Source organism: Perissodus microlepis, chromosome 14 (genome assembly GCF_051167445.1).
Source record: "Perissodus microlepis isolate ML-2025 ecotype Zambia chromosome 14, ASM5116744v1, whole genome shotgun sequence".
Taxonomy (NCBI): domain Eukaryota; kingdom Metazoa; phylum Chordata; class Actinopteri; order Cichliformes; family Cichlidae; genus Perissodus; species Perissodus microlepis.
The window spans coordinates 24,168,716-24,191,178 of record NC_140474.1 but is presented as its reverse complement, the minus strand read 5'-3'; the positions used below and the strand labels follow the sequence as shown (position 1 = coordinate 24,191,178).

At 39.8% G+C, this 22,463-nt stretch overlaps 1 protein-coding gene across 1 annotated transcript in view; it reads right to left on the bottom strand.

Annotated features, from left to right (window-relative positions):
• Positions 1 to 227: 227 nt before the first annotated feature.
• Positions 228 to 22,463, bottom strand: part of pcp4b (Purkinje cell protein 4b) — a 44,786-nt gene continuing 22,550 nt past the window's right edge. Inside the window, exons 2-3 of the mRNA XM_084950919.1 lie at positions 17,021 to 17,072; positions 228 to 960 (exon numbers count right to left, since the gene is read on the bottom strand). Coding sequence (XP_084807045.1) covers positions 827 to 960; positions 17,021 to 17,072 — 186 coding nt within the window. The 3' untranslated portion in view covers positions 228 to 826. The remainder of the gene's footprint in view (positions 961 to 17,020; positions 17,073 to 22,463) is intronic.

The window sequence follows — 22,463 nt, the reverse complement described above, 5'->3', positions numbered from 1 at the left end:
TGACATTTAATGAGGTGTATGCTGTTGGGTGGTTGTAGGTTAGCAAATGCCTAAAGCTGAGAGCAGCTCAGTGGGAATCAGTCACTCAGTTAGCCTGGCTTTACACGGAGAAGGTCATCAAGCTGAGAAGGGAATACATTAGGCCAAGCTTATTCAGAACAGTTTCTATTCGCAGACAGAGTAAAAGTCCCTACGCATACTGCAACAATTCAGCAGCCACATTTCGGCACAGTTTCCACACAGAGTTTTTATTTATTCAATTTACATTGATACACATTTTGATAGTACCATGCAGGTAAGAAATAAAAATGCCTCTGGATGAAATATTATGCTCGGAATGAAAAAGCTCCAGGCAGGGTTTCCTTAAAACAGCCTTCACTCTAACATTAGCTTTTAGTCCACCCACACTAAGAATACAGGTGCTTTTAGGGAAACACAGTCTAAAGCAGTACAGAAAGGGATGGTGAGGGGAAATATAAGTACAAAAACATATTCTAACACAAACACCAGCTAGACTTTATGATATACGGGACATATATGGCAGGACAGAAACCATATCGTTATTACTCTATTACTTAGTTATTGATACAGTAGTCGAATATTAAATAATAGCATTTATAATTATAGGGTAAGGAAAATTCACAGACATGTTATATGATTAACAGGCTATTGCATTCCACCCCCCCACCCACCCCCAGCCCCATCGCAACCCTTTGAGTTCCAACTGGTATGAATTTGTTTTACATGCAAATGTCACACCGTCGTCGCTGTGCCGTCACTTCCGCCCGCCGTCCCTGCACACAGTGACAGAGCAACATGGTGCTCACTAGGACTTTTCATCACACTTCTTCTTCTTCTGGAACTTTCTGAACTGGGACTGGATGGTGACGGCTGCCTTTTCAGTCTCTGGGTCATCCAAGTCGATGTCAAAGTCCTCTGGCACATCCGTTTTGGATGCATCTGGAAAGGAAAATGAAAAGGTGTTTGAGCCTTTCATCAGTGTAAGGTAAGGCCTCTGCTCTGAAAAGCGATTTTAGATTAGCAACCTTAAGGACAGAGGTCAAGTTGTATTTTTCCACTTATTGACATCTCCGCGGGACCTTTTTTTGGATCAACATTTAGAATTTAAAAAGTTGGTTTTTTTAAGCCTCATCAGCATATCCCGATAACAAGGCAGTGCTTACTGTAAGAGAGATCACTGCTTCTGTTATTTTGCATGACTTAATGGTCATATAAGGTCTTTCAAGACATCTGCTATATATGATCAGCACTGTGTGGACATGAGTAAAGTTTAGGCTTTTGTTAGCAGTTCAGCCTTCATTTGGGCTCATAGGTACAGATCAACAGAGCATTACCAAGGTGAAAAGGCATGCACACAGGTACTGATTTCCAAAGCTGTGGTCTTTTCCGTAACCTGAAGTAGTAATGTGTAGACAACTAGTCTAGTGTGAACGTTGGCAGGACATAGCTGGCTTGATCTCATAATCTGTCAACATCAGCTTATGTAATAATGCTGTAACTAACTACTACATTATTACCTGAGTACTCAGTAGTCACAGATCAGACCACATCTTTTTGTTTGACTGAAAATATTTGCCAGTGTAGCTGTTACAGATACTTAAAGCTGCTTTTTTTGGTATTTCCTGCTACTGTTGATGTTTAAAAGACTTTTGCAATGATGACACTCACATGCACAGATAATATGTAGCATACACAGCAACACACAGAGTTCTGTCACAACATCATATGATATGGGTAAATAATAGTGGAGCAGGGCTTCTGTGAGGGAGTCAGGCAGCTTTTTCTGAGGTCAGAGTGCAAGAAATAAATTGACGACCAGTTCTTAATCCTATCTGGAGCTCATCCAACACTGGCAAAAAGGCCATGACTGTAATCCCAGTGAAAACGGATCATATATATGCACACTACCAGTCAAAAGTTTAATTTAATGTTTTTTCTTTATTTTTGCTACTTTCTACATTGTAGGTACATACTGAAGACATCAAATATATGAAGCTAGATATATGTAATTATGTAGCAAAGAAAACAATGATTCTAAATATGTCTTATATTATATAAATCTCAGAAGAGATGAGACAAGAAACACAAGGAATGGACATTAGACCAGTAGAAATCTGTGCGTTGGTCAGATTAGTCCAAATTTGAGCTCTTTGGTCCCACCCACCGTTTGTTTGTGCGACACAGAAAAGGTGAACGGATGGTCTCTACATGCATGGTTCCCACCGTGAAGTATGGAGGAGGTGTGATGGTGTGAGGGTGCTTTGCTGGTGACCTATTGGGGATTTATTCAAAACTGAAGGCGCACTGTACCAGCATGGCTACCACAGCTTCCTGCAGCGACATGCCATCCCACCCGCTTTGTGTTTAGTTGGACCATCATATATTTTTCAACAGGACAATGACCCCAAACACACCTCCAGGCTGTGTAAGAGCTATTTGACCAAGAAGGAGATGATGGAGTGCTGCACCTGACGGCCTGGCCTCCACAGTGACCTGACCTAAACCCAGTCAAGTTGGTTTGAGATGAGATGGACCGCAGAGTGAAAGCAAAAGAGCCAACAAGTGCTCAGCATCTCCGGGAACTCCTTCAAGACTTTCGGAAAACCATTTCAGGTGACGACCTCATGAAGCTCATTGAGAGAAAGGCAAGAGTGTGTAAAACAGTAATCAAAGAAAAGGGTGGCTGCTTCGAAGAATCTAAAATATAAACATGTTGTGAGTTATTCCACGCTTTTTTTGCTTACTACAGAATTCATATGTTCATTCATCTACAATGTAAATAGTCATGAAAATAAAGAAAAACTATTAAAGAAAATGTGTGACAAACTTTTGACTGGTAGAGTATATATATACCAAAATCAAATCAGTGTTAGGCTATCATTTGAATGTCATTCCAAAAAACGTTTAGTTATATCTAACTGCATAATTTTAGGGTAATATGTAGTATGTATTTTAAGGCTAACTAGGTTTTAAAAACCTGATTGTTACTGTTATTATTGTCCTTAATATGGTCAACAAGCATTTGTGCATTTTCATTACCTGACAAACGGTTAGAAACATTAATAAATAGCCGATCGAGGAGTAAATGAGCAGATGAAAATAGCTGTGGTGTTACAGAGAAGAGTTTTGGTGATTAAAATGATTTCCTCCCTGTAGGTTATATGAAGGGAGGCTATCAGAAGATTTTTCTCATGCAGCATTCACTGTGGCTCCAACATATATCAACAACAACTTTTGCCATTAAGAATAACAGTCTAGAGGAAAGTAAAAGTCTCTCAGGCCTCCTGAAAATAATGATCATAGAATTGTTTTTGCCATGTAAAGAATAACTGTATACAATTTTTACCATTTTGCATCTGTGATGATTAACGATCCTCAAACACAACCACGAGTTAGGGGGTTTTAGCCATTTTATTTTTCTGAGCAACTAATGAGTCACCAGCAGAGCTCCACATGAAGTCTAATCCATTTTTGCTGCCTTACAAAACTTCTGCAAAACATTGATTGTCTCTAGTTTGATCAGCAGAGAAACACACGACAGAAGAGCAGAGGAGCGACTCGTGTATTGACCATGCAGCTAATCCTTGGGTTCCCTTGAGGTTGAACTTGAGTACCTCTCTCTTGCTGCTCAAGGAGAAAACACTAACCTCTATATCAAGTCGCACTTTGAATCCAGCATTAATTGATATTGAATTTTCCAACGCTCTGATGCCTGCTGTTTTCATCCCAGCGGCATTACCTATTGAGCTGTACCCTCTGCCGTGTCAACATGTTCGTAATCTTTGCAGTGCAACTGGATGAGATCTGTACTGTCTGACTACAGAGGAAGGTGAAAGGATGGATCTGATCTGATGCTGCCTTCAAGTGCTTGAAGGGATCATGTCAAGCTCAGCTAAGTCATAAAAAAATCAAGTCCAGCTTGTTTGAATCAGAAATGCATCCATCAAAGGACTGACCTTTTTATAATACATTAAAATCTCTTTGTCCTGGTTGAATGCGGTCAGTTTATGTTGCAAAAACTGCTAAAAGATTTGATTAAGAATCCAAGTGGCATCGAAGGTTCTACTCCTTTAAAGCTACAGACAAACATAGAATCTTATTCATACATATCATATTAAGACCTCTGCAAACTGAACCCAGAAAAACTATTTCACTAGTGACAGGTGATTTGCAAGGGGCTCACTGAGTGATCTGTAGGCCTGCATGACCGTGGCTTTAGCAATCATTTTTTTTCAGCGACTGGCATCAACCACATTTCAGGGAATATTCATTTTAACCTCACAGCAGTTGTGGTTGGATGGCCGTGTATTAGGCTACGTTCACACTGCAGGTCTTAAAGCTCAATTCAGATTTTTTGATCAAATCGGATTTTTTTTTTTTGCCTGGTTGTTCACACTACAAATGAAATGTGACAGCAAACGTGCTTTAGTGTGAACGGTTCACGGCCCTCAAAGCGGCCCGCATGCGCAAAAGAAGACGTCACACACAACACGTTCTGTTTACGGAAGTAAAAATGGCGGCTACAGAGCTAGTGGGTGTTGTTGCAGCGGTCTATCAATTTCTGCACAATCGTAACCGACAGAATTTTGACAAATTAATTAGAGAAAGAAGGACACTGAGAAAAAAGAGAGCCCGTGCTTTAACAATGGCCGCCATGCTTTCTCGTTTGTCTTCTCCGGCGCTGATAATTGGCTTCTGTCTTGTGTCAGTGAAGTAAAAGACGGATTTAATGCGACATGACCATTCAAACAGCAGTCGCTTTCTAAAACATCAGATATGTATCGGATTTAGTACCAGAAGTGACCCAGGTCGGATTTGAAAATATCGGATTTGTGCTGTTCAAACTGTCATACCATGATCGGATATGGGTCACATAGGGTCACAAAAGTCGGATTTGATGCGCTTTCGCCTGCAGTGTGAACGTAGGTAAACGTGTATTTTGGACAAAACCTGGCAAAATTAACGCTGTAACCAAAACTGGCTTTTCTCACTATACAGTGAATTATACTGTATATCGTACATGGACCAAGGAGGCTGCACCAGTGAGAGTAATTGGGACAGTTTCAATACTAGTGCATAAGCACAGTAGACATCAAGTCAAACCTGTTTAGAAATGGATAAGTTACTATTCTAGTTTTCAATATCATGTCTCAAAAGATGCTATTTTTGGTCAATTTAATCAACATTTGTCCAAGTATGTAGAAACTATACCACTCCTATCATTGTGAGTTGATAACTGCAGAGCGAGGAAACATGAATGAAACAGTTGATGCCCATTGGCTAATGCAAGCACGATTTACAGTACTTTACTAACACTGTGCTACTTCGATCCTGCATGGATGTAGCTTCAATTTTAAAGGTCTGAAAAAAGAAGCCAGTGAGGACGTGTTTGAAGGCCACAAGATGGTGACAGATGTGGTTGCAGAAAAATGGCTTTCTGCCCCGACCTCTGTAAACACTGTTGAGTTTATGGTCTCAGTTAGGGGTGGGCGATATAAACGATATACCATAGAAACGATATAAATTTGGCCAACGATAGAGATTTTGACTATATCACGATAGCGCATGTTGATGATGTCATCAAGCTGCACCATGTTTTGGTCGAAATTATGGCGGGCGACAGTCATGGCAAAAAGATGAAGCACTTTTGAAATATGGGGAAAGCCAAAAACTGCGCTTCCTCCACTTCCGTAACATTGATTCATTAATGTTGAATTCTGTCGCAGCTGTTCTATTCCCATGTTGTTGCAGTATATTAATAACTAACCTCGTATTGTGGATGAATAATCTCAGTTGTTCTCCTGACTGAAGTTTGGCCCGTGTATAGCATCCTGCTATGCGATTGCATTTGTCCCTGACCACCAGAATCCGACACGTTAACTTTTATCGAGTGGAAAAAAAGTTGACTTTCATCCTCCAGCTTCACTGTGCTAATGTTATACTAACATAACTGTGTCGCTAGCAATCACGTAGCACAACATTATATACCAGGTAGTCCAACTTCAGTAACCCTGCAAACGCCACTGCTGTTTAGTTTTCTGTCTTCATTTATGTTGGAAGTGGTAGCAGAGCTGTACGTTCTCAGTCAGAACATGGTATGAAATGTTTAGGTGTAAACTAGCGAGCTAACTTCCTGCTAACTTCTAACTCCGTTAAATTTAATAAATTCTGTTTTCATGGATGCATGGATGTAAAACTTAATTGTTACACCCGATAAAGCAGCAACGCTGATGACTTAATTAAAGATGAAAGAATGTAGACCGTTTTTAACTCTTAGTGTTCGTTTGACTTTCGGACCTGAAGGGGACGGAGTTTTGGGCCCAGATTACTCCGCGAAGCTCCTGACTACGGCAGCCGTAATGCTCTGACAATCCATCAAGCAGTGCGGCTTACCAAAGTTGTACTAAAACATTTTTTAACAGATTTCTGCACACCAAAATCGGTTCGAGGTCAGTAAGCACAACCAGAATTCATACATAGGGCACACTCTCGATTTTTGAGAAAATTAAAGGATTTTAAGTGTGCCTTATAGTGTAGAAAATACGTTATACAGAAGAAAAGAATATATCGTGATATATATAGTTACCGCACATGCTTCAAATTATATCGCGATATGAATTTTAGGCCATATCGCCCAGCCCTAGTCTCAGTCATTCATTTTGGGCCATGTTGAATAAAAAATTCAGCCTATTTTTTAAAGTCTTGGTCATATCATGTTTCAAAATGGAGGATTTTCTGTGGTATGCTCATCGGCTAACGACTTATGCTTACTTTCATAGTGGGAAGTCAAAACAGGACTTCGGAAACTAATGGGTGACATAATGGTAGCGACATTTATCCTTTATGCTCTCTGTGGGCCTGAGGGGAAACTGCTATAGTGAATTAAGAAATGTAATGAAAAAGTATTTAAAAGAAGATTTATGAACATTATTAACAAGGGAGGAAGAAAAACACGTCTTCGAAATTACTGAAAGCAAATGGGCTCACCTCTGTGTTCGCCGCTAGTCATGTCAGTCAGAGCCACATGTCAGCTATGTTACCTAAGCACCTTCATTAGCAATGCCCTGACTCGCTGTTTGTGTTTTGTCGATCAGCCGTCACGCACGCTGCATGACTGACCCACTCATTCGCCCACTTTGTTTGGATGATTATAAAAAAATTCATTTAAAAAAAGAAAGAAAAGATTAATTAATCTAAAAATAAACTAATAAATACATACAGTAAATAAGAGAATTAATACAAGAATAAATCAATACAGTACAGATAAAAATATAAACATGTCTTGTAATATCTACATTTAATATTTTGTGTGCTTTTATTGGGAACATTTCCTTCCTTCGTCCTCATATTGAGTCCTCAAATTCTTGAGTTTCAGCCTGTTAGAATTTGTGATTTCTCAGACACGTTCCCATGTTTCTAGTTTCCTCTGTCAACACGAGCAGCTGAATTCTTTGGTTTGTTCACCCTCAGACTTTCTTATCTTTTTCAAATCACTCGACTCTCATCCACCCATCCCACCCATTCATGAGCTCTGCCTGTCTGCCATGCATATGTCCCCCAGTTTGTCCATTGTCATTGTGTTTCATTTGCTTCTTGTACATGACTGCTTCAATCTCTGTTATTCTCACTTCTAAAACTAAATAGAGAATAAAACCCACTAAAAATGGCATTACCATGGCAACATTTAGTTTCTCTCTGCAATTAACAACTGCAAACTGGAGTTTTGCACAGACCCAACACATCGTCGTCATCCCGATGAATGCTTGGAGTCCTTAGGATGGATTTTCTTCTGTTTTATAAGACAGGAAGCCACGGCTGAATGTGACAGTGACAGATCATTCTCCTCACTTTGTGGATTCATCTCCTGCTCACGACACACATTACAGATCATCAAACCCATTACCCCTGGCATCCCTTTCAGCGTCTCTGTCTTTACTTAATGTGAGTGTAATATCTGCTGTTGGGGTGCCGCGCCCGCTCGTCTGGTTTTGTACTTTCAGCAAGTAAAAGAATAAATAAACAAGTCCATGGTGCTGTTGTGTGGTATCTGCTGAAATTTAGGCTTAATTGCTACGAGGTCTGAAGCTAAGGTGATTTAGTTTAAATGGAATAGATTCATTAGAGTCATGATAAGACCCTCCTTGGTTGGCTTTCTTTCAGAATGCCTTTTAAAAGCCGCTTTGAAGCCCACTGAAAGTTGGGACATCTTACTGATTTCACTGCTTAAAACCAGTTGAGCCATGAGAGGGATTTGTGTGAGCCGGGGACGAGAGACATGAAAGAAGGCTTACAGACCTTGAGACAAAAGAAAGCGATTGTTGAAAATAAAGTAGAACTTATTAAGTTTTCGCACAGCATGTGGACGGCTATTTTAGCCCACATTACTGCAGGAAGTTATTACATCTGTGAGTAAAATGGTCTGTGCTGCATACTTTACGCATATTGTTGCTGTTGTTGCTAGCAGCATGCCACAAAGACACATAATTTGTTCCTATTTCTTTAATTGAACCTACAACGTGCAGTGTGTTCTTACAAAATCTGAGTAAACTGGACAAAAAGGATAAAAGAGGAACTGGCTTAAAATAGACTACAGCAGAAGACCAGTATCTGCAAGTAATGTCCTTAAGAAATAGGAAAAATAATAATAATCCAATACAGGACCCGAGAGACGCATCTTTCCCTTGAGTTGATTTAACTCCTTCTCACTGAACCCCCATCCGAAATCTTCTCAGTGAACAGGTGGCTGCAAAGAAGCCATTCTTAAGGAGGTGAAACAGGGAGAAAAAAAGATGAGCTATGCTAAATTACACAAGAGCTGGACTGAAAGACACTGTCAGGTCTGATGGAGTGATCGTTCCAAAATCGAATGTTCTAGATAAAATCAACTTCAGTATGTACAGAGGAGGTCAGGAGACAGGTGAGTATCTACAGCCATCTGTACAACACTGTGGCTGTTCTGTCATGGTTTGGGGATCAATTTCAACCAGTGGTGTTGGAGATCCCTTTAAATATGATGGAAATATGAACACAGAAAAGTACCTCAACATTACTGGAGCAGTGTGGGATCGTCTTGACAGCGAACAGAACAAAAGGCAGCCAGCATCCAATAAAGAGCTTTGAATGTCCTTCAAGAAGCCAGAGAACTATTCCTGAAGACGACTTAGAGGAATGACAAGAAAGCTTGACTCAGGCTTGATTCAGGCTTTGTTGCTGAAAGTGAAGGTTTTTGTGTCAAACATTGACTTTCAATCTCATTAGAATTGTAGAAATTTTATTTCCATGTGTTACAAAATCACTGCATCTATTTCTCAAATGCCACAAAATAGAAAAATGCAACACATTTTTTCACCAACTTAGTGAAGAAAAACAATCTAGATCTTTTGCTTCTAAATTCTTCACTTTGGGTCTTATTCTCAGAAAGCAGTGTGCAACACACCAGGAATTATAACTGGCAGGAATATGCAGTGAATACCAGGGGTGACAATGAAACACCCGACAGCCCCTTCACAGGTGTTACACAGCTGTAAAAAAGGGTTACAAAATAGTAAAATGCTGCTTCCGGTGCTGAAACGATGAGATTTGTATTTACTTTTGGTTAGCGTTCTTGTTAAATATTGTGGGTCTGTAGCTTACAATATAAAGCATTGTTGGGATTCTGCTATGTTGGCATCACCAACAGTAGATGTCACAGTGAATGGAGGTTTATTTGTCAAGTATGTAACTTGAATCAGTGACACTTACAGCATATAAGATCATAAATTGAGCTTAAGAGTCTAAAGTGTGGCCTGGACTGTATCATTATACAATGCTATCAGTAATATTGATCAGGTGACACAAGGGGAGGCACACTCTGGCATCTGATTTGCATAGCAAGAGATAAGACGCAGTAATGAGACACCATCCAAATGGACCCAGTAGTGCAATTCCCTCATATATACACCTGTGAAGCTTAAAGTAGACTGGGAATCCTTGAGATAGACAAGAAGCAAGAAATGTCCTCCAGCTATCAGAACAAGCCAGTTTTTTGGCATTTTTTACCATGGCACCTCTAAATTTTACACAAAACAAATAACATAGTTGCTGAAAGATCTGGACTTGAAAGCATTTTGTTTAATTATGACATATGGTGCACACAAACAGAACCTCCCAAGAGGTTTTAGCCTCCCAAAGAACAAAGCGCAATAGAAATAATATAACCATTTTTTAAATCGATTTTCATTTGTGTGAACATACAAAATATTTTTCACATTTTTTGTCTATTAAATTTCAAAAGATAACTAAAAAAAAGACTCCTTAAGAAAGGAAAATGCATGTTAAGTAAGGTAACACACACTCAGGCTGTGTTCCCAGATCAGTTGTGCTCAATTGCACAGTCACCCTACAAAGACTCATTTGGAGCCATGAAAAATCCTCATATGTACTGTGTGCATATATATTTATGTGGGTAGAAATGTGTGTGTACAGTTTAAAGCCAGCGTGAAAGTCAAGGAAACATCGTCAACCCCTGAGGCCATGAGACACTAGAGAGGCGCAGAAAACCGTGAGAGAGACGATCGATATGCGCATAAACGTGGAGGACCATGTCAGCATCGATTGGTACGGTTTTCCCCTTTATGTCTACTTTTTATTTTAATGTTTTTTCTCTTGCTTTGGCAAGGAAGCATCTGTGTAACCTACTTGGACATGGCATCAGATTTGAAAGAGGAAGCCAGAAAACATGGTGCATTCAAAGGCCTGAAGAAGAAATACTGTTTGTGTGTTTTCAGCTCCTGAAACAAAGATACGGTGTGCATTCAATAACATTATCCAACAGAATAGGAAGAATTCGTTATGGTTATAATTTAGTACAGTAAAGCTAATTAAAAAGTGTGTAGAAAATGGGTCATCTTCACTTTGAGGGCTTGTCACAAGCTAATTATACAAGGATGGCTTTGATCTCTAAGGTGAGCCCGTTTGAAATTACGCCTGTGCCTGTTTGAAACGAGGGGGAGGTGCCGTTGGTGGAGCAGTTCCACATTGTTCTTTAACATTACTTTGCAAGCTTAACATTTACATGAGGTAACTGAGCTGTTTTCATGTGTCATGTCCCACATGAATAAGCAGATAACAGGGGGCACTTCCCATATGACAGCATCACTGTGCCCCATCCTTAACTGCTACTGTCTGTGTGGTTTGTTCATGAAGTATCATGTAAAGCTTTGGTACTAACAGCTGTTTCAGTGGCAGGGACAGTCTGTGTCATACTTGGGCTCATAAGGTCACTGAAGAAATGAAACATATGGTACAAACACATGACATCTGGACTCCAACCACGTCTGCCAATGTCACAGAAGCACACTAAAAGGTTCTGAATAGTACACTGACTTCAATATACACCGTCACCTGTTCAACTACTCATTAACACAGATACTGAATCAGCCAATCACATGGCAGCAGCTCAATAAATTTAGATATGTAGACAACGTCAAAACGACCATCTGTAGGGTTTATAGAGATTGGACCAAAAAAACTGTTAATTTCCTTGAAGAATAATTTTCAACAAGAATTTTTTTCTGATTAAAACAAGACTGTAACTAAATAAAAAGGACAAAAATATGATCAAATATATTGATACATTTGTCAACCAGTAGAAATGAGATGAAATTCAAGGGAGACGAGATCCAATCAGAACTAAGTTGGGAAGTGATTTTTTTTCTCCCTGTTTGCCATGAAAACATAACAAAATGTCAAAGCTAGGATAGATTTCTGAAATCTGAAAGACCTAAATAACCACTATCTATTTAAAATGCAAGTCACTACAGTCAACCTGTAGTGGACGAAGCATAAATGAGTTGGATGAAAGAATGAAAACAGAGGCCTTTCACCCAGGAGAATGAGGTTTGTGCGTAGTGAAAAAAAACAACAGTAATATTAATTTTTACTGTTAATAGTTTAATGTTTTCAGTTTAACTGCCTGGTTGTGTTCAGGTATTGTATAGCTGAATAGGGCTTGGGTTAAAATACGCCCTTTCAAAAACATTAACCGTGTATTCGAGCCCTGAAAGCACAACTCTCCTACATGTGACATTATAAAAATGTGCCTGGCTGTGCTCTTCACCTAGCTGCTATTACAATTTGAGCATAATGCACACCAATCTCATGTTTCTATTGTAAGGTTTTCATTGTCTGAATCATTCAATCGCACACATTCACAGTTGCTTTGACTCTACTCTCTTTCAAGCACTGTTAATGTCAATATAATGCATGGATTTCTCAAATTAAATGCCTACAGGGAAGCTAACTGAAAAACTTTAAAGTGAAAAGTTTTGTATTTTACGTGTTTAAGTTTAGTCATTTTAGCTAAACAGGCTGAATTATTCTGTAAATGAGGTGAACCTTGAACAGAAATATAATTACAGATTCTTTTACACATCAAACTCTAAAAGCCTCAAATGAAGGTCCAGGTTCCTCTGCGGTTAGATAAACAAACCTTAAGATGGTTTTGCACTAAAGTAGTAAAATTAGCAAAATGTCATCATGTTGCATCATGAAAATACATAATATTCCAGCTATATATTTAACAAATAGCAGACAGGACACCCTGCAAATGACCTCTTCTGATCAACATCATTTGCAGTTACTTCTGTTTTATCTATGTCAGGTTTTGCACATTATTATCACTCTGCAGACTTTGTTTTGTACGTTTAAAACAATAAGAACCTGTTGTGTCACTTTCTGAATCACTCTCTTTTAATAAGAGTAAAATTTATGAGCACCAGCAGCCAGCACTCTCTAACTCTTTATGCAGAAAAGCAGAAAAAAGATTTATTTGTATCCACTTGATAAACATTCAATCTGGCGTCCTTATCTTTGCAGTAAACACTTGCATCCTGCACCCGCTGGTATCAGGGAAACAGCCCCTTCTGTATCTCTGAGGTGCATCACAGCTGCATGTACTTAAACGTACCCAGTTCAAAATGAGTTCCAGTGAATATGAATACATCTGTTTGTGGCTATCCTTGAGCCTGTGAGAGGTTGCCTCTAAAGACTGTGCTGTGGGCGAGTCAATAGCAGCGTTACTCCCCACCCCCTTCGCCCACTCTCTCTCTCTCCCCCCACATCTCTGTGTATTAAGAAACACACTTCAGACACGCTGGGAAAGCAGTTTTTACAGGCTTCAAATTAATTTTCAAGGTCAGACAACAAAGGCGCATTCTGTGTTTGTGTATGTGTACTGCGGGCCGTGTAGTTTCCTTCACTTTCTCTTTTCATTAAGTGAGTGAAATGCTAGAGCTGAATTTTAAAGGCAGTGAAAAATTAGTCTCCTGCATCACAGTGTTTACCCTGCTTGAGATAATCCCGTTAATTGCTGTTGGTGAATAATGTAGCTGAAACAGCAGCTCGGTTTAATTGGAGCGACTTTTTGTTTTATTTTAGACGGGGTCAGCTGCTGCGTGTACTTGGTTCCAAGCTTCTCTCAATCGCAAATGAGGATGCACTTTTCAAACGCACTTTCCAGGCAGATTACTCCCTTAAGTATTTCTAACTCTTTCAGGTGGATAATTTAAAAAATTGAAACATTGGAACAAAAGATTTGCTTTGATTCTATTGTAGAAAAAAAGACTTATTCCCTTCTTTATTGTATCTTTGTACCTTTATTTTTTAACATTTTCTGTCACTTACACAGAATGTGTTTCTAAGGTTGTTGTTTACCTCTGAATACATATAGTTAGAAAGGCAATCTTCATCCCCAACTGGTCGTGGCAGATAGCTGCCCCTCCCTGAGCCTGGTTCTGCTGGAGGTTTCTTCCTGTTAAAAAGTTTTGTTTTCCTCCCCCCAGTCACCAACTGCTTGCTCATTGGGCATCAGGTAATTGTTGAAGTTGTATTACCTCACAATATAAAGTGCCTTGAGGCAACTGCTGTTGGGATTTGATCCAATAGAAATAAAACTGAATTGAAGTTGCTTTATGTAACTTTATCTATACAATACACCATTACCTTTGCAAAAAAAACTCAACATCAACTAATTGCACATAAACTGTAATATTTTCTGACAATACTGCCTGTGTGTAATGCAACAAACACCGGTGTGTGTTTGCATCTTAGGTTTTTGGGCCATGTCCTTTGAGTTTTAGAGGTTTGGGAATTATTTTTGGTCTAATGAAATGTTTTCGGTTTTAGTCCTATGGTATTCTGTGTTTCGAGTTTAAGGTTATTTCCATTGTATTATATTCTTATTTCTGGAACTGTATCTGTCCCCTCTTTTGTCACCTGCTCCTTGTCTTGTCTCTTTGAGTAGTCAGCCTTTGTCACTGTATTTGGTTAACTTTGGTCAGTCTAGTTCATAGGTTCTTGTCTAGGTCATAGTGTGCATGTGTTTATCTTCTTATTCTATTCTGTGATCCCTGTTATGTCTCGCTCTCTGGTCTCTCTGTTAGTTGTCTCAGGTGAGTCATCTTTCAGTCACGTTTGTGTTCTGTTCCTGTTTCTAGTGTCTGTTTCTGAGTTTGTTATGTTTCCTGTTTTATTTTGATAGTCCTTTGTCTCATGTGCATTGAGTTCCTGTCTTCCGTGATTCCCTCCTGTGTATTTATTGTCTGAGTCTCCCTCTGGTCTTTGTCGTTGTCATACTTTCCCCCATGTGCACGTGTTCAGTTTTGTAACTTGCAGTGCTTGATTCCTGGTTAGTCTGAGTTTCTGCATAGAGTATTTTGCTCCCCAAGCTCTCGCAATAAATGCTGTTCAAAGTTCGGTCGTGTCTCCAGATCTGCAATTGGGTCTGCACTCTGCCAGCTACATATTGGCCACTTTTTTGGCACCTTTGGGTTTTGTGTTTCTGAATTTTGTTGTTTGAATTTCTGTGATTTTGGAGTCTGATTCCTGTATGATTGTGAGTCTTAGTTTGAGTCTACAATTCATTTTTATCAATTCAGTTCAGTTCAGTTTGTAATCCCAACAAACACTTCATGGTTGTATAATGGTCAACTGGCCGTTCCGTCTGTTTGGTTTGTTTTTTTACACGTATTCCTACTTGAACAATGGCTCCAGATTTAACCACTGCAGTGACGTCGGTTTCAGGTACTTCTTCAGGTTGCTTGGACATCCTTATTAGACTTTCTACCAACAGAAAGCTTAAGAATTGTTTCCTACTTACTATAGATTAGAATGAAAAAACAAAACATTTTCTAGTTTGCGTCAGTGGTGACGCAAACTCATTATCGCACGCTTCCAGCCCTGTTTTTTTCCTATTGAAGTGTTTATACACACAAGGAGCTGCACCCCTGGGTTTATGATGCTGACATCAGGGACAGAACGGTGATGCTTCTAACAGTCGAATGCGTTACCGTCTTCATTCAACAAATGAGGCCCAATTTACATGTGCACAAATGTAAATGACTTAAACTTAGAGAAGGTGTGTGGCCATCTATTAGCAACCATGTACTAACCAGATTGGTTCTCTAGGAAAGACAAAGAAAGTATAGAAATACATGGAACCATCAACAATCATCTCTCTTTTGTTCGAGTTTTCAGACATACCACGACTGCTTTGTCTGCTTTGCTTTGTTTGGCATCAGGTTTTTAACTATGTTTCCTGTGATGTTTTGATTTTTATGAGTTGCAGTTTTAGCTCCACAAGTGTTTTCTCTCTGTCTCGCCTTTCTGATGATGCCTGTTCTCCTCTCTCTGTCACGGCTGCTGTTTAGCACTCGTCTATTTCCTGTTTTACTTTGAACTTTCTTTAATGCCTTGTGTTTGTTGTACTTCGTGCTTTGTGATTACATACAAAACTGCTCCACTGTGTACTAGTTACACATTCGCCTAACAAGCAGAAGATCCCCGGGTGGAGACACAAATCCCCTGGGGGTTGCACCAGGAATTGCATCTAGCGTTAAAAATCTGGGAGCAACTGACAGTAGCCTTTTACAGAGCAGCTGTTGCTGCACAGAACACGTCAGGTCTTCAAGAATTTCTGTGGTTTGAAAATATAGCTCCAAGTGATTTATTTTTTGTGAGTTCAGGACTTCTGAGTGTGGCATGCCTAATTAAAGCAGTCACTACTTCATATCAAAAAAAAAAAAAGGTTTTTACATGACTAATATATCTGATTTATGACATATCAAAGATCTGTAAACATACAGATGTCAGTGTAACAGCGGTGCTGTTGAGTTTTAATGCAGTTCCCCACAAATAAAGTGAATAAAATCCGAGATTCACTGTTTTATCTCATAAAAATAGCGCAGCCTACTTGGTCCCATCTCAACCCGTGATGCGCTGCTGAGTCAGGGCATCAAATCAGTGCCATGATTTAGAGAAGGTGAAAGCTGGGAGGATATTAGTTCTCTCGTTGAAGCCTTTATTTGCTCTGCTGTGATGGGTTTAATGACAGAAAGCTCAACAATAAACATGATTTGTAACGCGCTCGGTGCACAGAGCTGTACTTTATTTCCCCCAGGACTGAACTCATACAGGCCGTCTGTCTCTGCTCAGGGAGGCAATCATCAGAGAAGTGTGTTTACAGACACTGGTGGTCATCTCACTTTTGTCTCCTGGTTTTTAGGGTGTTTTTTTCCAGCTGAATCAGGACATCAAAGTTGCAAACAAACCTCTTTCTCAAATAATGTAAAGCCATAAAGTATAAGCAATATAAACAAGGTGATCTTCTGTCAAGCAGGGGAAGAGATTATTATATTGTTCTGAATAATAAGGAATAATCTGATAAAAATCACATAATCTCTAACATTTATCAAATGTTCTCCATGTTATATATGATGACATCATTCCCTGAACTCTTGTAAGAACAGATCTGATGGAAAGCCTGAGGTGAATTTGTGTCTTTGTGCATGTCCTTCTCTCCTTGTTGCTGTCCATCTACTGTCATCTGTCTTCTAAAACCATCCTATACTGTAAACTCCAATCTCCTCTTCCCTAAACCAACAGTTTGTTTCCCCTAAAATAAATGTCCAAGTATATTCCAAAGGAAATAACAAACAAACATATCATTTTGTGACTTTTTTACCTTGTCCTCCAGAAGTCTTATTGTTGCCAGCAGCAGCTCCAGATGTTTGTCTCTGCAATACAAAAAACAAAATGTAAGAGTCAGTGGAGCGCAGATTTCTTCTCATTTTAATCCACCAGACTTTACTCTGACAGCATCCTGTCTTTGTATCCAAAGGGCCTGACTACGTGCCACTGGTCTGTGCTCTTATTGGTTATTAAGACCCAGTCTCATGATTGCTTCTGACATACTGGAGGCTGCGCTGGCACGCCTTCCCCATGACAGCCAGAGGGGGTCTTAAATGTGGCCACGTGGGCTGGGCAGTGCAGGCCCTGTGGACCAAGGAGCCCGTGACAGTAGAGACAGTTTACAGTAAGACAGGGACTGACACAGTACCCGAGGGGTTGCTCTTTACTATGACTTGTCACTGTGACACTACAGAGGTCACAATAGTAGCAACATGTTTTCTTTTCTCACTATTTATGAGATAATATAAGTATATCTTATACAGCCTCATGCAGCTGGATAAGTACTTAAACCTTAGTTTTAAATAAGGGCTTAAATGTCAACTAAATGAGGATGTGTACATTGTAGGTATAGTTTTATTGTATAATAAAGTCCAATTACATTATGTACCTTCATTCTAATACCACATTTCACATCAGTTTATAGTATTAAAAGTATATATTACACATTCATAGGATTTTTATAGCCTATTAAATAAAAAAGTGCACAGGTCCAAAACAAGCCAAAGGACATTAGTAGGTACTGCGTACCTGTTTGCTAAATACGCTTTAAATAAATAAAATCTAGATGTTACATAATACAGATAGCCACGCTTCGCTGATATAGCATTATCATTATGCCCTTAAACACTAAAGCAGCGACATTTATCTAAATGCCATGTCTCATTATCCAACAGCCATTTATTTGCCACATCATATTAACTCTGTATTCCAAACACACTCGCTTTCCCCCATCAAACTGCAAATAGGCACTAATCTCTAGAGAAATAACACACACACACTCGCACACGCTCAGTTAATGTATGTAATACCCATTTCTGCCAACGCAACATGTGATTTTCTCAGCGTGTACATAAAGTGAGCGCAAACACCAGGGAGTTTGAAAAGTTTTGCCTCGTAATGAGATATCAGTCTGCTGGGAAAATAAATGTTCATCTTTTTTTTAAAAATATCGGTCATAAAAACAAGTTTATGTAAGAAAAAAACAACTATATAGCTCTTGGTAGTAAAATGCCTTCATTTGTATGTTAAAGTGTTTGGGATCCAGACAGGTACTCTCAGCATTAGAGGCATGAAAAGGGTAAAACATTACAGAGAAGTATAAGAGTGACACTTCATCACAGTGAGCAGATTAGGCAAAGCTATTCTTAGAACCATATTATAGCTTTTAATATGCAGCACAGCAAGGAAGAGAAGGCACATCATCATCATCATAAAGGAACCAAATAAAAGAAGTAAAGACGGATTAAGGAAAGGAAGGGAGGAGGATGGGCTGCAGCGAGGAGCAACATCTCAAGTCTTCTGCTTTTTCCTCTTTTTTTTTGGTGAGTAGCTGAGTGTCAAAAGCCAGTACACATTTTGACATCAGTCGTTGTCCAATGAACAAAACTGTGACATCCTTGTAAAGCTGCGTGCGTTCATATTATTTAAAAAAAAAACATCACAAATCTTTTTGTGTCTTTATTTTGAAAAAAAGAAAAGCATTTAGTTGATACTTTAATGTTGGTGATTAGTCAAGCAAGCAAGATAATTCACTTCCACAGCCTATCAGCAGATGTCTATTTTTAAAAATATATATATATAATTTCTTAAGCTTCAGCTGGTCCAGAATTCAGTTGCTTGTATTGTCACTACAGTCCACTCACCACATCACTCCTGTTCTGCAACAGCTTCACTGGCTCCCACTTAAATTCCACATTAATTTCAAAATGTTTCTTTAGCTGTTCAAGCCATCCACAGCCTCGCCCCTCCATGTCTGTCTGACCTTCTCCAGGTTGCCACTTCCCCTCGCGCTCTTAGATCTTCTTCCTCCCTCCACTCGTCTCACAAGAATAGGGTTCAGAGCTTTCAGCTGGTCTCCACCCTGGCTTTTGAACTCATAATCTTTAAATATTAAATATTATAAGATATAAAATATCATTTTGTATTTTTTTTAAATAGCAGGTTAGCTTAAATTCGCTTAAACCCTGGGCTCTAAGCCTGTCAGAGAAATAAAGTTTTTCTCTGGAAGCATGAATATGATGTCACTGCACTTTTATTTACTTGTTTAAAAATATATTTTTGTCATTCAATTATTGACACAAAGAGCATTCCCTACAGTGTTCAAAATTAATGGAGCTAAAAGCAGATAGCATCAAATGATCCTCTTGTTTGCTGCTCCACCATATCAGCCCATGCTAATTAATTCAGTATTAGCTATCCCTATCCCCAGGCCTGTGTTTGGGCCCGCCTTGGTGGCCCATTTATCTTCAGAGCCACAACCGAAGGGTTCTGTGGAGAGAGAGCGTGCAAACACTCCTAACTCACTGTCACTTTAATAAAAATCATTATGCACAGAAAGTAGACACCCTGGAGGAAATGCTCACTAGCAAACTTTTAGTTTAAATTTCTGCTGCTAATAACATTTTTTTGAAGTGCGATTTCCATCTGAAGTCCCACACATGGTGCAAGGCTCGAAAGTCCCCCGTGCAATCACTGTGAGTCGATTTGAGCTCAGACATGTTTGTCTGCAGTCGAGTAACTTTCTTGCAGGAAATCACTGCAGAAATTACAATGTCACTTTAACATCAACAATATGCATTTTCATATTCATAACCAGGGTGTGAGTTGTGATCGTTTCTCCTTTATGTATCGAGGAGGAGGGGATGAAGAGAGGAGAGCAGGATCAATACCTCCCTTTGCAGTTAAGATGTAGTCTACAAACATTGGCACTGGGAAGATAAATGACCTGAATCAACTCTCTGACTGCCTCCTGTGGTCCAGGACGGGGGGGTGGGGGGTGGGGGTGGGGGGGGATGGAGGAGAAACTGAGACTTTCAGCCTTTGCAGTCAAATGTGTTCCTGGAGCCTGAAGTGGGAGTGACTAGAAACCAGATCATCCAACATGCTTTAGAGCTCTAAAATAATAGTGCACTGTGGTGGAGAATTTATGGTTTGATTTCTTGCTGAGATGGAAACTGATACAACTCCGTTATAACTGGTAATAGTTCAGGGGAAGATTCTGTCCTGTGATTGGTTAGCCGGTTGTCAGCTAAAGGAAGACTTTTTAAAAAACCTCAAAAACCATCAACATGCAGTCAGTTTGGGCTCTTTCACTCAGTGCAACTCTTATTACTAATACAAGTCAATAAATGCCTCAGAGATCAGAATGCAGTGATTATATCTTAAGAATGTGTTACAGATTAAATTTTATTTTTACATTACTTCATAGTTCCAGCTTTTTAAATATGCCAGTTTGCTACAATTCCTTTTACCAATTCTGATCATTTAAAAGCTTTGGCTGTATTCCCCAACTGGTTGGGTGAGGTTGCTGGCAGTCGCTGTGACATTGCTAGCAACCCCAATGCGAGCAGGTGTGGTGATTGGTTGATGATCAACTGGTAACCTCTAGTTGCTAGGGAAAAGTGTGAATTCCATGACCGGTTGGCAAGTGGTTGCTGGAGGTTGCTGACAGTCCCTAGCTTTGAAAATGTTGTAAACAATGCTGCACAGTAAACCTCCTTGTGACTGCTTTTATCACTAGCAGGTTGCCATGGTCACCAGTAGTTTCTGTGTTGTGTGCAACTGTGCAAACGTGCAACGTAAAGTGAGGAACATCAATTTTTACATTAAAACTTGGTTCTTTGGAAATGTGTTAGTTACAATAAGATACAAAATTTACCCTGAAGATAAAAAATCTGTGTCCTACTTGCAACATGCTTTTTCAAGTCTCACTACAACTCAGAGAGTAAATGGCAGCGTTTGCAGCCAAGTCGGTATCTTCCATTAAGCTATCTGCTAGCAACCAAAGCAGGTTTTGATGATCTCTTGTGTCACCCAAGAATGCCAAGTTAGTCGCAAGACTAGCATAAAAGAGGACTGAAGATAAAGTAAAGTACAGAAAATGAAACAGGGCCTTCACTTGCACAGTGCTTATCATCAGGGCTTGACATTATTTACCTATACTTAGCAGAGTTATTGATATGATATTGAATTGCACTGATTCAATATCATATCGCATCACATCCACATTCAATCGCATCCACTCGCACACTGAGCACCGGCTCCCCACAGGGCTGTGTGCTGAGCCCCCTCCTGTATTCTCTCTACACCCACGACTGCAGTTCGACCCACAACAACACTCTCATCATAAAGTTTGCTGATGACACCACGGTAGTCGGACTCATCTCAAAGGGAGACGAGGCAGACTACAGAGAGGAAGTTCTGAAGCTGGCAGCCTGGTGTTCAGAAAACAACCTGGCACTGAACACTAAGAAAACCAAAGAGCTCATTGTTGACTTCAGGAGACACAGCACTGACTTGGCCCCCCTTTGCATCAACGGGAAGTGTGTGGAGAGGGTCCACACCTTCCGGTTCCTTGGTGTCCTCATCTCTGCTGACATCTCCTGGACAGACAACATCTCAGCGGTCGTCAAGAAGGCCCAACAGCGGCTGCACTTCCTGAGAGTCCTCAGGAAGTACAAGCTGAACTCCAACCTGCTGCTGACCTTCTACCGCTCGTCCATTGAGAACCTGCTAACCTACTGCATCACGGTATGGTACGCGGCTGCACCAAGGCGGATAGAGTGAGGTTTCAGAGTGTGGTCAAGACAGCACAAAAGATCATCGGCTGCCCTCTCCCCTCCCTGATGGACATTTATTCCTCCCGCTGCCTCAGCAGAGCAGCAAACATTATCAAGGACAGCTCCCACCCTGGTTTCAATATGTTCAGCCTGCTTCCCTCAGGGAAGCGCTACAGGTGCATCAGCACAAAAACCCACAGACTCAAAACCAGTTTCTTCCCCAAAGCCATAGCCACCCTGAACTCACACATGCACCAATAACACAGCCCCCCCCCCCCGAATTTTTTTTTTCTTCCCACTTCCTCTATGGACCACCACTGTGCAATACCAATTCTATGTGCAATAACTCAACTGTATATACACAACACTATTTATTACATTTTTTTTTTTTTTAAAACGGCTTGTATATTTGTACATTTTACATATATATATATATATGTCTTTTTCCCTATGTTAATACTGTCCATATGTATACCCCCCCCCCCCCCCCCCCCCCCCCCCCAGCATGTTTACACTGAGCAGGAGATGCTCTGTATCTCATTGTACAACTGTATAGTGACAATAAAGGCATTCTATTCTATTCTAATTTTACTCATCTCTTTTCTATATATATTTTATTATTTTATTTTAACCTCCTGTAAATTCAGTGGGAAACAA